The sequence below is a fragment of the Pagrus pagrus genome (assembly GCF_965226575.1).
Source record: "Pagrus pagrus genome assembly, chromosome: 1".
NCBI lineage: Eukaryota > Metazoa > Chordata > Actinopteri > Spariformes > Sparidae > Pagrus > Pagrus pagrus.
In genome coordinates, this window is record NC_140185.1 from 2,828,495 (window position 1) to 2,846,323 (window position 17,829).

Consider the following 17,829-nt stretch of genomic DNA (forward strand, 5'->3'; position numbering starts at 1 on the left):
TAGACCTGACAGTCCTTATGTGGGTGAAGAGCAGCTATGACCCCTTCTAAGTGTGCTATTGGGTAGAAATACACAGATGTAGATTTCTGATCTTTTCAGAGTTAACTTCAGCTTTTCTTGCATCTTTAAAAATAAACTACATTAATGGCACACGTCAGTCAGTTGCTGTCAGTTGCTGTTTGTAAACACACCTGGTTGATTGTTGAGTTGATCGTGAAACACTGATGCTATGGTCTGGCGAGCCACCCACCCAGTGCGTCAGTATTTGACAACCTGGGAATGAGAATCAACAATCAACTGTTTGTCTCCAGAATCTGTGATGTTTAGAAACGTCCCGAACTCAGCAAATAATGAGAAAGTACAGGCAGAGGGCAGGCTCTCTGCAGATACAGCCTGCCCCACGTACTCCTCCCGGGCCATAAGTAAATATTGAGAGGGATCATTTTTGTATGAGTCTACACATTGTTTTTAGGCGTAGATATCTTTAACCAAACATATTTTGGCTTCTAATTGTTGGTGCTGTACAGAGAAAAGAAACATGACATGCTGCAGCCATTTTGCCCCCCAAAAAAGGGGGGGGGTGTCACCTTTCAGTATTTGGAGGCCTTTCTCCTCGTTTGCAATGTGACTCTTTTGCAAAGTTGGGTGTGGTGTGTAAAACAACACCCAGGGCTATACTCTTGGTAGAAACACAATAGGTGGATTAAACCGATGTTAATACACATTTTCCTTCACTCAGATACGAGCTGCTTTGGCCCATACCTGCTGCATTGGAAAGGCATGACTTTCCGTCACGGTCTCCCACCAGTGTCCACACTGACACCCATATGGGAAATATTTGACAAAAAGCACTCCCTTGTTTTGCTTTACCACTGTGTGTGAAGAAGCAAGCAGAGCAAACAGGTTACAAAACATTGTGCTGCTGTGGTCTGACAGCAGACTGTTGACTTGACCTCAGTCAAGTTTGGTTACTTTCTGACTCACAGTCTTCTAATAGTACTATTACCACTACTGCTAGACCTACCAGCAATACTAATAACACTACTCAAACTACTACTGCTGCTACTACAGTTAATACTTATATCACTACTACCAGTGTATTCACATTACTTTACTAGTAATTACTTATTAGAATTAATAATTTATATGATATTCATCAAACTAATCATACATTTGAGTCCAAATTCCCCAACAAAATGCTGATCAGGTATTACTGTTGTAAGAGAATCCCGCTGAATTTGTTGCCTGAGGGATCCAGATGACTGGTTCCAGACCAGCTTGGCTCAGAGATCAAATGAGTACTTAATGCACAGTGGTAGTCAAAGCATGATCATAATTATTCCAATATTTATAGTGGATTAGTATGTCATCTCCTCAGTACCATGTTTTCATAAATGATTAGGGAGCAGGTATGTGTCTAAAAGGCCCTCATGTTGTCCCCAGGTGACAGCATGCAGATAGAGCCACTTTGAATATGTGAATATGAATGTTGTTTGATGGGAAAACGCACACAGAGGGAGCATAAGATTAAGTTCTGCCCAGGCATGTACTGCATTCCAGGTGCTGGTAGTGAACAGATCATTTCCCCACATATGCATTCTGTCTGAAAGACTTGCTTTACTGTGAGTCTGTCACTGTGCTGTCAGTTCTTTTCCTCAGAGTAAGAAGAGATATGGGACTGTGAAAACGTCTGGGCAGTTCGCTGCAAGTCCACACATGCTTGTACTGGAATGTCTGTCTCACCTGGGGAGACTGCCTGTGGCTTTGCCGGGTCCATTAACACAACATGAAGACATGAATTAAATGCTGATATTAGATCACTTACTAAAATAAAAGGCCGGCTCTTACAGGATGTAAGTATATTGTAGGTTTATTTTAGAATGTTCTCTTTGAGCTAGTGGCCAATCGGCAGTCCAATGTATTTACATTATCTCGTTGCATAACCAGCCAATGGCTTCATGTTCTCCCAGAGCTGCTGTGTGGGAGGAGAGACTATACCTGAGGAGGCCAGAAGCACTTCCTCCTCCGCCCGTCTGCACTCAGGTGAGTGGGAAGTGTTACCTGGCCAATACCTTTCATTTTTACCTTCTACCCAAACGGCCTGTTTAACTCCGGAGGAAAGGTAAATATTCATTTCATATGCTACACATTGCTCTCCTTATGAGTCCGGAACCTGCCCTTGTTTACTCTGCTTTCATTCATTTGTTCTGAGCGTAAATGGCAGCTCTGGGCACAGCTCTTTCTTCTCTAAGATCATTATGATGTCTCAAGTTTCATGAGTGGTTTTTTTAATTTTATTATAACGGTAATGCACAGCGTGTGTTTATGTACAGTGAATTAAACTAGAGGTGGTTTCCTTTCCGAGCTCGCGTGGATCCTGATTGACGTTTCGTGTCCTGGGGCGCATTTCTGAGCGAGGATCCCAGTGTGTGTGTGTGTGTGTGTGTGAGTGTGTGTGAGTGTGTGATTGCTCCAAACGACGTCCACTCCCTGTTTGCTCTGCGGATAACGTGCTGAATAGCCTACTGCTTATATTATTTTGCATCTCCAATCGACAGGATTTCAATCATCCATCGTTGAAGCGGTGCCGGGGCTGTGCGGAGGATTTCTAGTATGAATGTAATGCGCTCTCCATGTCTCTCTCCCACCCAGCGAGGAGCGCGTCCTCGCAGCTGACAGCCGGCTGGCAGTGTAACAGATAGTTGTGCCGATAAAAGGCAAAGGAACCAATTACTGAAGAAAAACATTTCCTTCTGGTCGCTGTTGTTCTGGGACAAGATATATTTAGGATCTCCACAGGATGTGCTCAGTGGAGCAGCTTATTTCAACTATGTGAATTAAGGAATTGCGTCATTCTGAGGATTCAGTGCTGTTAATGTGTACAGTCGTTACAAACAGGTATTTATTTTCTCGTTGCTTTTTGCTGTGATGGTCTGCTGCGTTTACGCGAAACCACTACAACAGTCGCTCGTGCGCTCAGCTCACCTCGCGCCTACTGGAAGACCCCAGCGCGGGTGGGCGGCACCAGCTGGCTCAGTGATGCTCGAGCTGGAGAGCACTGAGGCATTCACGTCCCATGGGAAATAACATCGCTTACAAACTTCATGCTTTCCCCCCATTTTTATCATTTAACAAACACCCGCTGCTTAACAGCTGTATATGAATACATAAGTGTGTCGCCCCATCCGAAGAAACCTGACGGGTGGTGAGGATTCAGTCAGGCCAGCTGTTAATATGCTGTTAGCAAAACACCCTCTGTTTGTTTAAGCTCCAGCCTGTTCCTCTGTGTATGAGCATCTAATTCAAGTCACGCTAACCTGGTGGGGAGCACCCTGAGCTTTATAAGAATGGTAATCTAAATGGGATCTTTTTGAAAATTGCATACTTGATTGTCAAAAAACAATTTTAAGGATTCACTCCACAATTCCTTCGTGCCTAACTGAGAGTGGAGGTGAATTGCCTCAGTGTATCAACGGGAGACTTAGATGAGCTGTGGCCGGGGAAGACAGGAAACTCATACTTCCATGTTTTCCGTGGGGCGTGAATGCATCATAATTCTAGACCATTTGGCACGATTTTCGCTGGGCTCCGTTGCGCGTTATCACCGCACTTTGTATGAGTGGACAACCTCATTTAGACAGGGCACGTCCTCACACAGAGAGGAGATGTGTTAGCCTTATTCTGACAGATAATGCCATGCAGGCAGCATTTATTAAGATCTGAAACCTCTTCTGTAATCATCTCATTGAGATCAATACTCTGTAGATACAGTCGGCTCAACAACAGTTTCTGTGAACAAATTGGACCGGGAACAGTTTGGCAGTAGCGGTATCAGTCTTCCATGAGAATGAGTAAGTGATCGCTCTCCGTCCAGCGTTTCCATGCAACAGCGCAGGAGGCTGTGAAGCCGCGGAGCACACATAGATGCTGTTGCAAAGAGCGACAGCACTGTAGATCTGGCTGGGGTCTCTAGAGGAACCCTGACCGCCTGTTTAACCCCAATGGAGCGACACGATGATGGAGATGTTGGGAGCTTAAAACAGCACGACAGTGCAGAGGAACCCGGTAAGAGCGCAGAAAACATTTGAATATGGTGATGAGGATTTGTGCGCGCTCGCAAAGACGTGGCGAGGAAATTAAGCGTTGCATGCGTTTTGCTCTCAATTTTGTGTTTGAGTGACATGTCTCTAAAGTCCTGGTTGATTGAGGTGGATTGATGCTGCTGATATAACGCACACAGGCGCGCAGACGTTTGATTGGCTTCTTACACCGAGATGCTGACGGGTTTGACTGGTAACACATGATGTTAGGTTTTTTATTTTTTATTTCCTGTTTTTTAACAGAACCTTAACATTAAAGGGACAGTTCAGATTGTATAATTGCCTTCATAAACAATTTTTGTTTCAGTTCACACTGTGTTGAAGCACCTATACAAATTGAATATAAAGTCATTCCATGTGTGACAAATAAACCCAACCCTGAATACAAGCATTAAACTAACCTTAAGGTTGATGAACTATTTCACAGAAGCCGTTATTGTAGCATTTTTGTAACTATAAACAAATGTGTGTGGAGAGTTGTGCAACTGTATAAGTTTACTTACTTTTTGTGTTCAGGAATCTGCAAATGTGTATTCAGAATCTGTGCAGGTTTGTAAATATGGGGGGAAACAACATCTCCAAGTGCAAGTGTGATTTATAAATGGCTGCACAATATGTTGTTTCAGCATCAACATCTCAAAGTGTCTCTTGCAGGATGTGCAATGTAAAGTAAGGTTAATTGACTCATAAACGTCCTGCTAGAACTTTTTTGCTGCTTGATACAAAAGGAAAACTTTTTTCTGATTTTAAACAATTTACTGCCATTTAAGGATTCTTGGATACATGAAGGTTTGCTGCTTGTGACTGCATGCACAGTGAACCACAATCTTTTTTGAGCATTTTATCAAACAAATCAGGACCTACTCAAAATGCACTCCCTTACAAAATCACCCCATTCATTCAAGAATGATACATTTTTTCCAAATATAGAGCTGTTCATGTTCAACTCCTGTATTTTTCATATCGCAATCTAATTTTTTTTTTCAAATGTCATGCAGTCTTAATGTGCATGGGTGAAAGGTTCAAGTATTTTGCTCCGAGAGCTGGGAATACAGACAAGTCATCAGTTACAGCTCAGATGGGCCTCTCAGTCAGCTGTCTTTTCAGTAGCTCAGTAGCTCTACAGCTTAAACCAGACAGTGGTGGCACATATTGGACAGGGCAATTTTTTTTAAACTGTTTTTCTGGATTAAAAGCAATATAATGTTTACAATTCTCACTAATTTAGTTTTAAATTGAAAGTGAGGGTGCTCCGACTGATCAGCCACCAGCTGTTATCAGCCAATATTCAATAATTAACAATCAATAAACACGCAAGACAGTTTCTTGATGCAGCACTGAAATGCCTCACGACTGATGGCGTCCCGTTGTCCCCTGGCTGAGGATGAAAGAAAATGTGCCTGGGACTGACAGACTGTTGCTTAGCAAATGACAAACAGAACTGACTATTTTACTGTCTACGCTGACTACAGCGGCGCGTATCTTCTGTTACTACAGTCATGTCCTACTCCACAGAGCTGTGTCACCATTAGTTACTGTCAGAGGCTGCTACTCACTGCGGGACTTAAAATATGAAGATTTTCACTACTGGTCCATTGATCCCCTCAGTCTAAAGTGGCTTGCTGGAGGGACCTCGAAAATATGTAGTGCTGAATAAACTAAGATGGCACTGCAAATCTGTAATGAAATCAGCAGGAGGAGAGCTAGTTAGCTGTTAGTAGCTGGTGAGCAGCAGAGCCCTGCAGAGTGTTTGCTGGCAGCTAATGACACATGTTTCCTGTGTTTCCCTGGAAGTTGTAGTGACGTGGGACCAAGTGAAACACATCGTCACCTTCTTGTGTTTAAACATACTTGGAAACATTTGGGATAATGAATTGTAAGTGCACAACTCTGCAAGATATATAACAAAGGTCTAGTCATTTTTAGACATTTTAATGCAGAAAAGTTACATATTATATCTTTAAAGCAGAAGATCAGGTAGTGTACAATGAGGTTTAGCTGCCTCCTGATGTTAGAAACAAGTTGTGTGAAAGCAGTAAACCAAAAGAGTAAAGTCAGTGATTCTTCTTTAGATATGTCACTACACAAGGCACCTATTACATGAAACATCAAACATATTTCCCACTTCTTTACTGCCCCATGAGCTCATTGATTTTACTTTCCTTTTCCATAAATTATATACTGTAAAGTATGTCAATCAGATGATTTGTAGCTGTCCTCTTGAACAAGGTAGCATGTTCATAGGTGACTCATAGAACTGGGAAAAGAGAAAACACTTTTTTATCATATATGTTATGAATATTATTTTGTGGTTTTGTTGTGCAAATTGGAGTTGATGTGTGTGTGAACACACTGTCAGCTCACATTGCCAGTCAAGTCAACACTGAAAACAGATGCCATTACATCCTGTTAGATCTTTATTTATGTATGATGCATTCAGTGTAAACTAACCCTCTATAACAATGGGCATGTCCAAAGTGTTAGCACTGACTTCAGCTGGTCAGTTGAATACTGCAGCAGGTATTGAGATTCATGGCTGCTGAAACATTGTTGTTCTCAGTCCCAGTTCTCAAGGCAACAAGCAAATGACTGCTCCAGTTTTTTGCATGAAGATGTTATCTCTTCTTTGGAAGTCTCTGTTTAATCTACCCCCTAATGAGCATGCACATAAGAAATGGCTGATTATTCCTTGATCTGTGTAAAAAAGTTATAATTCCTCACCTGTTGACAGTGCTAACACACTCATTGTGCATGTTTAAATGGAAATGACAACCTGATACATGCCAGATTCAAATTTCAGACAGGTGAGCCAGTGGCAAAGATTTACAGTGACAACATCTCTTGTTGCCAAAGCAAACCCAAGACCTATGCTGGGTGCCAGCTCTTCCCAGACGTTTGACAGATTATATCTGTAACTACATGATTACAGATAATTGGGAAATCAAGCCTTCTCAATATATATACAGTATATATGTGCAGTAGGGTAAAAAAGTCTGCGACCACCAGTCAGCATACGTCTATTTTGCACAATAATATCATAACAATTTGAGTCAAATCTATGAAAAATGTCCATGATTTCCAGAATATCTTAGTATTTGGTATGTCTCCCTTCTGCTTTAATGAAAGCATGCATTCGCGCTGTCAGACTCCACAAGTTTGTGTAAAACCTGCTGACTGATGATGTTCTCCCAGCATGATGTGACAGTGTTCCACTGTGATGTCATAGAATGTTTGGCCTTCTCAGTCTTCAAGTGCCCCCATAAATGTTCAATGCAGTTGAGTTCAGGTTACCTCAGGTGACAGTCAACAGCATGTCAAGTTAGTTTATAAAGCACCATTTAAACACAAGGCAATTCAAAGTGCGTAACAGAGACATGGCAATGCATTGGAACAAGACATTAACATTTTCATAATTTTTTATAAAATTTCAAACTGCATTGAAAACACAATAAAAACAAAAAGCAAGCAAACAAAAGTTACAGATTAAAAAGACATTATGAATCTAACTTATTGGAAAGCCACAGTAAAGAGTAAGGTTTAACTGTTAAATGGATGCTTCATAATGTACAAGCAGATCAGAGATGTACTGAGGCCCGAGACCATTTAGTGCTTTATAAGTCAGTAACAAGATTCTCAATCTATGCTTTGACACAGCATAGCATTCTGGACAAGCTACAGCTATATGATGGAGTTTCTATTAAAGACCTGTGAGCACACCATTGCAGTGGTCTAGCCTGCTGAAAATAAATGCATAAACAAGTTTTTCTGTGTATCGTCTGGACAGAAATCCTTTAATTCTTACTGTGTTTTTTAAGGTGGTAGGGGGCTGACTTCGTTATTTACTATATGTGGTCATCAAAATTCAGGTCTGAGTCAAAACCTACAACAAGATTTCTGTCTTGATTTCCAGATTTTAGTGGCATGGATTCAAGGTGAGCTCTGTCTTTTAATCTTTCCTATTTGGGGCCAAAAACAGTAGTTTTGGTTTTCTCGATGTTCAGCTGTAGAACAATTCTGGCTCATCCACTCACTGAATTTTTCCATGCACTCATTCAGCAAATGGGGATTAATTAATTTAATCCTGTGGCTCATCACGTGATGCACTGCGGCCCCAAAAGATGTTACCATAAACTAACATTGTGAAAGATGGGTCTGTAAGTCTAGGCCTGTAAGAGTGTCACAGCCCCGAGAAATGAATTGTTTCATTGTCATAACTGGAGCCTTTTGGTCCAATAACATTTGGAAAGTCCTGAAAAGCCGCACGATTAGATTATTTAATCCAAATTCAAGGTAGCCAAACGCTAAACTGGAAGTTAGCCAGCTTGGTCGGTGGAAGTCTCACACTTCAATTCACATCCAGGCATGTCATACATCTGCAGATGACAATAAACAATCAGAGAGCTAGTTACATCGGCTGATTTGCATTGTTTTACCTCGTTTTACCAGCTCAGGGACCAAAGTGTCACAGAAAGGCTATGTGGAGAGGTTAAATGACTAAGCAAATGGAATAGCTAATAGGAAAAGGAAAAGCAGTGGGTAAATGGGAATGCAGATAGAAAAGAAAATCTGTATTCTTAATTAAATTTGTGAATCCAGCTATTTATTTACTTTTTAAACTGCATTTTCAAATAGATTTTTAAATTCCATTATTTATTTATGAATTCATATTAATATTTAATTTGCAAATTCTATTAATAATTCCTCTTTTTATTGCTCATTAAAATATCAAATTACTTTGTAATTTAGTCTATTTATTAATAGATTCATACTTTAATTTGTAAACTAATTTATTAATGCCTATTTATTGTACAATTAGTTAAATGCGTTATTACTATTTCTGTAACACTTGTGGTCCTCCATACTTTGTATCCATATTTGTCAGGCACTTCATCCCTGCACGCTGAGGAGTGCAGGGATGAAGCATTTGTCTGGTGAGAGGAAAAACCGCTGTAACCTGAGAGTGAATCTCTCAGTGTATGAACAACGGTGACTAAACCAAAGTGTTGCATAAACCTACAAGTTTATATTTAAGCGGTCTTGGCAAAATAGCCTACAGCTCATGAAGATCTCAAGGAGATTTATTTGGCTTTATTAAAAAGTGTAGCCTTAAACTTTGTAATGTTTGAGTGAAATTATCGTTTCACATTGACGACCGCGGATGTCAGAGGGTAAAGTAAAGGCAGATTTATTCAAACAGAATAAATATTTGGTCCACAAAAATCACACAGCAATCATGTAGGCTCATAATATATATATATATATATATATATACATATATATATATATATATATATATATATATATATATATATATATACATATATATATATATATATATATATATATATATATATATATATATATATATATATATATATAGATAATAATATAAGCAGCAACAACAACCAAGCGTCTCGGTGTGAGCATAGCGTACTCAGCAGGATTGTGTTTTCGCATATGCTTGTGAAAAACTGGCAGTGTTAGAGTCCTTTGCTGGTACCATATGTTTGCAGAGATGGCAAATTGCTTCAGGTCGGTCCTTTGGCTTGCCAGTTGCATCCGGTTTAAAACCAAAAACAATCCCAAATCTGGTAATTTTGTCTTTTTTTTTGCAACTAGCTCTTCCATAACTGCATTTGCTGAAAATGCGTGCAGTGCAGTGGGCCGGGAGGAGAATTCCCCATTCACTGTACATGCTGCCGCACGGTTTCAGTAAAGCATTTTAGAGTAACATGCAGTGCCCCTTTTAACAAGCCACAATTTGATGCTGAGAGAGCCCCTCTTTGCTTAGAATAACAATTTGACTTCTGAGACTTTCATTTACTCTCTGAAGCCTCAAACTTTCAGATTATTTTCAGGTTTACAGGACAGTATTAGAGATTTTCAATGTGGCCTATATCACTGAAGAAGAGACACCGGCCATTGATCCATGCCTGTGTTTATATGAGGTTTGCAGAGCAAGAGGGCTGATATACTGGGTTAGGGTTAGGAGTCAAACTTGTAATGCCAGTCATGTTACGTTACATCAGGTATTTCAATCCCCAGAGCTAAAACAACCCTGTTCTGTTCTCTTATGTTTACTGTACGCTTCACCTGAGACACCGTCCTGTCTGAGCCTGTATTTACCTCTTAGCTTGGAGGTCAAGAACCAAAAAAGGTGCCAATGATTCTTTGTCAAATTCATTGTGATGCCTTGATATACAGTAGTTGCTATAAAGTAATAAGACTAACATTTTCTTCCTGCTTCATAAAAAGTGGCCACATATCCCATAAAACTACATTGCTTTTTATCCTATTTCTATTTCTAAATCTATGCTTTTCCTCACTGGCACCTATCATCCTCAACATATTACAAAATTGATTGTTTGTAACGCTCATGTAGTTTGACTTCAAAAATAACCCACATGTCCATTGCAAAAAGGAATTCAGTGTTTCCGACCTCACTGTATTTAGGCAACCTCAACAACTCTGGTAAAGTTAGAGAAAGATTGTGGTCATGGTTGAAAGAAGCTAATGTTAACTGTTGGTCGGGATTACAGGATTACACTTTGTATGCCCAACCATCTACCCCGACATTCTTCCTAAGAGGTTTTGCGGCAGTATACCAGCATTTACTTCTGATCCCCAAATTCCACTAGATCCGTGTTTGGTCCGGGTCCGATCCACCGCGGCAGAGGATCCGATAGGTTTCACTCTAGTCTATGTGTGTACTTCCACTGGCTCTGCTGCGTTACATATCTGCTCCACTGCAGCTCCGGCAGTCCAGACCCTTCCGCTGCAGACAGGCAATGCTTCTATTTCTGCGGGATGCCGGAGCACGGCGCATCAATTCAGCTATGTGGAATATCTGAATATCTTGCATCGTATCGCAATGTATCGTGATATAATCATATCATGACCCATGTATTGTGATGTGTTTGGTATTGTGAAGTCCTTGCCAATACCCAGCCCTAGTGTGATGATTCAAGTATTCCCTTCTATTGATTTTTTTTACATTTGCATGTAAAAAGGGGAAAATCACCATCAAGTTAAAATTAGCAAACTTTTTATTTTGAACCAGACAGCTGCACTCATAAGCTTTTACCAAATGAAAATTAATGAAGGCATGGTAGGCCTTCCTACTGTGGCCTAGATCTCAAATCATGACATACTCTCTTATATACTCTTAATTGCATGAATTAAAAATACTCTCACACAGTTTTTAATTACATGTGACAAATGAAATGAAATGTCTCAGTTATGTTTAACATTGTTGATAATAAAAATGATTATCTCTCTCCCCGCTTTCTCTGCAAAAAATGTGCGACCAGGCAAATCATACTTTGGGTCAAGTGTCTTAATGAGACCGTTGAGTCCTGACTGTTGCACAACACTAACTGGGGCTATGTCTTTGGTGATGCGTTTTACTGCGGCCATAATCTCTTTTCATGTTGGGCTTTTTTTGCTGCATGGGATCGAATTGGCAGACAAAGAAGCCAGAGTCATTTGCTTCCGGGCTGGTTCCTTTGACATTTTCATTTGTGTGGGTGGAGGTGTGGACATGCAGAGTTTGAGACATTCTTCGTTTTGTAGTGGATGGCATTTCAGGTGGTGAAACAAATTTATGGTACTGCTACCTTTTGTGCCAATGGTTTTGTGGCATATTTTGGTCAACATCTTCCTTGTGAAATCCAAACCACTGCCAGATGATCGATCCTGTGCTGTTTTTCTTCGGAACCCAGTTGTCCGTCTCCATCTTCAATTACCGTCTCTGAACACTCCCTAACTCGCTTGGACTCTTCACCTTTTCTTGCTCTCTCCATCTCATCCCTTGGTTCCTGATACAAAAACACAAATGCGCAATGGAGAGTTTTCTGGATGGGCAGGGGGAGTGTGCTGTCTGCTGTGAGAGGGCATTAGGAGAGAAACTCCAAATGAATTACATGCTGATGACTTGGAACATTCACGTGACAATTTGAACTCGATGTATGCAATATAGTCATTTAATATATCTCATATGGAACAAGCCTCGATATATAGCATACACCGATCAGCCACAACGTTGAAACCACTGACAGGTGACATGAATAACATTGATCATCTCATCACAATGTGATGTTCTGCTGGGAAACCTTGGGTGCTGGCATTCATGTAAATGCCACTTGACACGCACCACCCATCCAAACACTGTTGTGGACCAAGTACACCCCCTCGTCACAACAACACTACCTGACCCGCAGTGGCCCCCCAGCAGGACAATGAGCCCTGACACACCGCAAACACTGCTCAGGAACCGCTCGAGGAACACAATAAAGGGCCCAAGGTGTTGACCGGGCCTCCAAATTCCCCAGATCCCAATCTGATCGAGCATCTGTAAGACGTGCTGGATCAGGTCTGATATTAGTCACATCTCTGTTACATACGTTCCACTACTATTATCGTACTGCATTGCTACATACCATCCTTACCATTGATCACTACCACTGTTATCACTAGTAATCACATTTCCATGTGCATTTAATCATTATTGCTGTAATACATCTTTGTGTACTTTCACTCCTGTCAACCATCGCTTATAATTGAATACATTGTGATCTCGTTGATCTGCTCTGTACATGCGACATCTATTGCACGTCTGTCCGTCCTGGGAGAGGGATCCCTCCTCTGTGGCTCTCCCTGAGGTTTCTTCCGCATTTTTTTTTTTTTTCCCTGTTAAAAGGGCCTTTTTTTTTGGGGCAAGTTTTTCCTCACTCGAATCGAGGGTCGAAGGACAGAGGGTGTCGTCTCTGTACAGATTGTAAAGCCCTCTGAGGCAAACTGTGATTTGTGAATTTGGGCTATACAAATAAAATTTGATTTGATTTGATTTGATTTGATCCATGGAGGCCCCACCCCCCAACATATCCACTATAAAACGTCCTGGTGTAAGACACCACAGGACACCCTCAGAGGTCTTAAGTCCATGTCCTGACAGGTCAGAGCTGTTTGGCTGCACAAGGGGAACCTTCACAATATTAGGCAGGTGGTCATAATGTTATGCCCCATCGGTGTATGTTCGATATATTGCCCACCCCTAGCTTTTGCTTCATCCACCTCTCTGAAATTCTTTCTGTGCTGTAAAGCAACCCAGCCACTGGCCCCCACTGTGATGTAGTATACAGGCCAGTGAGGGCTGTAAATACTGCATATTCAGCTACAGTCTCAAGTACAGAAACCAGCTTTATCAAAGCTACTAGGTTCTTTTCAAAATCCACTCGTGTCACTGTGAAAGGTATGTTAAATTTTTGTAATAGTAGCGATACTAATGCTTGGTCATGTGTTAGTAAGCCTGAGAGGGAGCTTGTCTCCATACACTATACAACAGCACAGCAGCAGTGACAAGGACTGCAGTTCAGAGGAAATCGAGCATTCAGTCTGTCAACAGATTTTAAAGTTACACCTAACAGCGAGTCAAGACATGTATGAAAGTGGTATTTTTATTCGATCAACATTCTATCCTTTAGATTTTCATGTAGCCTATTACCATTACCCTGTTTTTGAGAGAGAGACAACAAAGAGAAAGAGACAGGAAGCATAATTTCAGAATTCATATGCTAATTATGACAAAAATTGACATATGATGACAGTATTTTATCACATTATTAACTAAACTTAAAGGGACACTTCACTCAAACATTATTCTATTTCTTTTCACTTTATTGGCAGAATAAGGGAACATATCTTAAGAACGAAAAAAATATTTTAAAACAAAATGTATTTGTATCATGGTTTTAAACAGGAATAAAAATTAGGTATAGGCCTGCATGTCATCTGGGAGGAGTCAGCTGCCAGATAATGTAGGTTAATAAGAAATGGAATGGAAAAAGGATAACCTCCTTTATTAACATAACACTTTATATTTAATTCCTTCAAAGTTTTCAGTAAATATATGATATGAGTCTGGACAGATATGACTGTAAACTGCAACTTGACTGGTTATTCTAGTTAAACATGAAAACATTAGGTAATGCAATAAGAGTTATGTCTTGCAGTTACCACAAACACAAAGAGGTGAGGCACATTAAACCTTTATAAGCTGAGGTGAATTAACGATCTCCATCAGAGTTGTTGGACATGGACTCTCTTTGGGATTCAGATAATTAACTGTGTGTTTTCAGCGTACTGCTGGATGTGAATTCTTCTTTGGTTGGAGCTCATTTGTGCTCCCAGGAGGATATTAACTATTGCATCATAAATCTTTTCTTCAATAATACTCTCCAGCCTTAGCTTCAATTGTACAGTAATGACATTACACATATCAACTGACATCTCAATCACAGCACTAAATTAACATGCTCATATACTTTTATAGAGGGACAGCTTATAATACAACTCAAGAGCTGAGCTAGCAAGGAATTCATCAGTTACCATGGTGACAGCTGTGTCCTGTGGTGGGTACAGTGGTACACAGCTTACTGTACTGTAGGTATCTTACTTCAACATGCAAACACTTCATACATACCATGAAGTGTTTACTGTAATAACGTTAAGTCTGTGAGGTGGCTCGAGATAAAAGGTGCTGCGAGATTGGAATTACAGTAAGAGCCCAGTTGTTTCCATGGAGTTTAACTAAGTGACCTGACCTTACAACTCATCGCAATCATTTTTCTGAAAGGTTCTTATCTGTATTGATATTAGGAGTTTATGCAGTACATGAGGAGGGTTGCTGCTTTACATGGTATAACAGACATGCTTTGAAGTAAGATGTTCTTATGACCTGGTAAATACTGCTAGTATTCATACCAAATCGTCAGCTGAAGATCCTCAAAGTAAATGCTAAGAAAAACAACTGACTTCGCCTGTCTAACCCTGTAGATTATAACAAACCAATGAAAGTGATATTAAAATGTGTGTGCAGTCCCCTCAAACAGGCAAGAGTGGAAATGATATGTAAAAAATAATTTGTTGTTACAAGTAAACATTTCCACACAATTATCTTTTAAATATTTTGGATATTTTGAATTCAGTGAGTTGTATCAGGATACCCTTCCCTATTAAGGTTTGTAGACATCAGTAATGGTCCAAATGGTACACATTTGAATGTTTTATTTAAGAGAAGTGATACATTGTTGTTCTCCCTGGTCATTTATATCACACATTCTAGTTTTAAAATAAATCAAATGTATCGTGTATAGTTGTAACAAGTAAATAGTAACAATAGTAATATTCAGAAATATTGATCTGACTTGTATCTGAGTCAGGGTGTGACAATTCTCCAAATCCCAGATTTACTTTGATTTTCAAATGTAATGTTAATGAAACCCACACCACCGAGCAGTGTGTGTATGTGATGTTCCACTCTTATGAATCTTATGAAGTCGTTTTCTCATGATATATGATCTTGTTATCTCAGGAAAACAACGTTATATCTTGTGACATAAATAACTCGGGATCTCAAGAAAACAAAGTTTGTTATCTGGAGATCTCTACAAAATTATCTCATTATATTGGGAAAATAACAGTTGTTATCTCGTGATAATGACATAAATAATTTGTGACCTCAAGAAAACTCTATCACAGGAAAATGGAGGAAATAATATGTTTGTCCTATGGTTTTTTTCAGCACTGAAAGATCAACAGATAATTGTTTTTATGCCCTGACAACTGGTATTTACATTTTCAAATTCTGTTTCACAACAGATTGATTTTATCCTGGTGGCTTTTCAGGTCCAGTTTAGTTGTACGGTGGTGAATAGTGGGAGACAAGTAATTTTTTGATTCACTTGAATTGTGCCATGAATTACACATATGATGATTGTCAATTTAAAAGATAATTTTCCAAGTCATGAAAGTCGCAGTTTGTCATAAACCTAATGAAATATAGGAATGTGAAAACACGTCATTATAATGACTACACAGCCAATAGCTGTGTTAGTGACGTCGTCTCCTTGGACGTTCACCAAAACCCGTTAGCTAGCTGTGTTGTCTTTGAAGCGAAAAAAATTACAGGGAGAATCACTTATCCTGCTTTAATTCAGATTCTTATCAATTGAAAGCACATTTTGATCAGTTTTTGCTTTGGAATCAAAATTGTGACACCCCTGACCTCAGGGGATACGTACATTTCAAAAGTTGCTGAATAACACCACAAACACTGTAATACCATTTTTTCTTCATCAGCATATTAAGAAAATATTCCTAATTGGTTTTATTGTTAACATTATTAATTTGTTGATAATAATTAATGAATGTATAATTACTTACCTCCTGGTCAGTATGTTTTTCACCACTGGCAGCCACGGTAAAACTAATATAACAAAAGCAAATGTCTTTGAAGATAATTACTGTAATTATTTTTAGTAGTAGTAGTGGTAGTAGAAGTAGTATTACTATGTTACTAGTATTACTTTGTTTTACATTGTCATAGCCATATAGCTTCACCCATGAATTGATTGCTGACAAGGCCTGCAGGGCTGTTGGAAAATCACAAAGCACATAAAAGTGTCATGATTATTTTTTACTTCATATCACGCTAGCATATCATGCTGAGGATGCAGGGAAATTGAATTCATACACAGGCACATCAGTAAAGCCATTAAATCAGAAAAGCTCTGCTTTAAGAATATCAAAACTACATCTCAGGCTTTCTTTATAGGTTTCCTATAATATTTTACTATAGTGTGCTGTAGTATTTAGTATAATATCATCTCAGAGCACTGTGAGTGATGTGCATCTGGTGTGGCAGGAAGCTTTGGACAGGCATCACAAAGCCTCTTTTCATCTCCAGTGTCAAACAATTTAGATGCAATTTGAACATGCAGCTTCACCTCCACAATGTCACTGAAAGAGACAAAAAACATCTCCAGATGACTTGTTTGTAGTTGTTTTGTGTCTTTATGTTTATGTTGTCCACTTTCAGTCTTGGGGTCTTGCAATGTAGTATGGAGTTTGGGATTTATCTCATAATTGTGCATACTGTAGCTGTGCCCCTGAAATATGTAGCCTTTCCTCTTCTTCTTCTTCTTCTTCTTCTTCTTCCCTATAACATCCATTCAAAATATCAATAAAAAAATGTCTTAGTAAGAGGATTTTTGTACAGCAGTCAGTAAAATGGGCTTTAAATGAGGCATGGCCATGCTATCTTTAAGATAATAAACCAGATTGCTAATGCCAACTCTATATCTCTGATCGCCTACCAGGTACTCCTCCCCTGGCTTGTGAGCACTCAGGCAGCCTGCAGCAGGAGGGGCCTGACATGATGAGGAGTTACGACAACTACCTGCCAGTTCCTGGTGAAGACAAGAACCTGGATGTGGACTTCAACAGCACAGCTAGGAGCAAAGAGTCCATAGTAAGACACTACATCCCTGCTATTATTCCATTACTGCTGGGTTATGGCGGGTGGTGTAACACAATGACTGAGGGGAAAGTTTTAGCCAAAGCATATATGATGCATATTTTATAGATAGATTGATAATAGTCAAAAGCAAGCTCCGTGTAGAAAGAAAGGGACGGCAGTAGGGCGCTGCAACAGCATCAATGTTCCGCGGACAAACACGCCTGTGAGCCACCGCTGCAAAGCAGCCGTAGTGCGCTACTCATGCAGTATTGTGTCTCAGCTGTAACAAATAAGTAGAGTTGAGTATGATCAGCATAGCGATGATAAAACCCACAACCAAACTGATGGGTTAGGTACCCTAAGGGAAGCAGTAACAAAACAGGTCAGAGAATTGACACATTAAAGGTGTTAATTATTTAATGACAAATTAAA

At 39.8% G+C, this 17,829-nt stretch overlaps 1 protein-coding gene across 2 annotated transcripts in view; it reads left to right on the plus strand.

Annotated features, from left to right (window-relative positions):
- The first annotated feature begins 2,492 nt into the window (after positions 1 to 2,492).
- ano1a (anoctamin 1, calcium activated chloride channel a) overlaps positions 2,493 to 17,829 on the plus strand; it is a 71,274-nt gene continuing 55,937 nt past the window's right edge. The window contains exons 1-2 of one of the 2 annotated variants that reach the window (XM_084355117.1): positions 2,493 to 4,065; positions 17,258 to 17,409. In XM_084355117.1, the coding sequence (XP_084211243.1) occupies positions 4,002 to 4,065; positions 17,258 to 17,409 (216 nt within the window). In that variant the 5' untranslated portion in view covers positions 2,493 to 4,001. The remainder of the gene's footprint in view (positions 4,066 to 17,257; positions 17,410 to 17,829) is intronic. The other variant, XM_084355118.1, reaches the window with a different exon arrangement.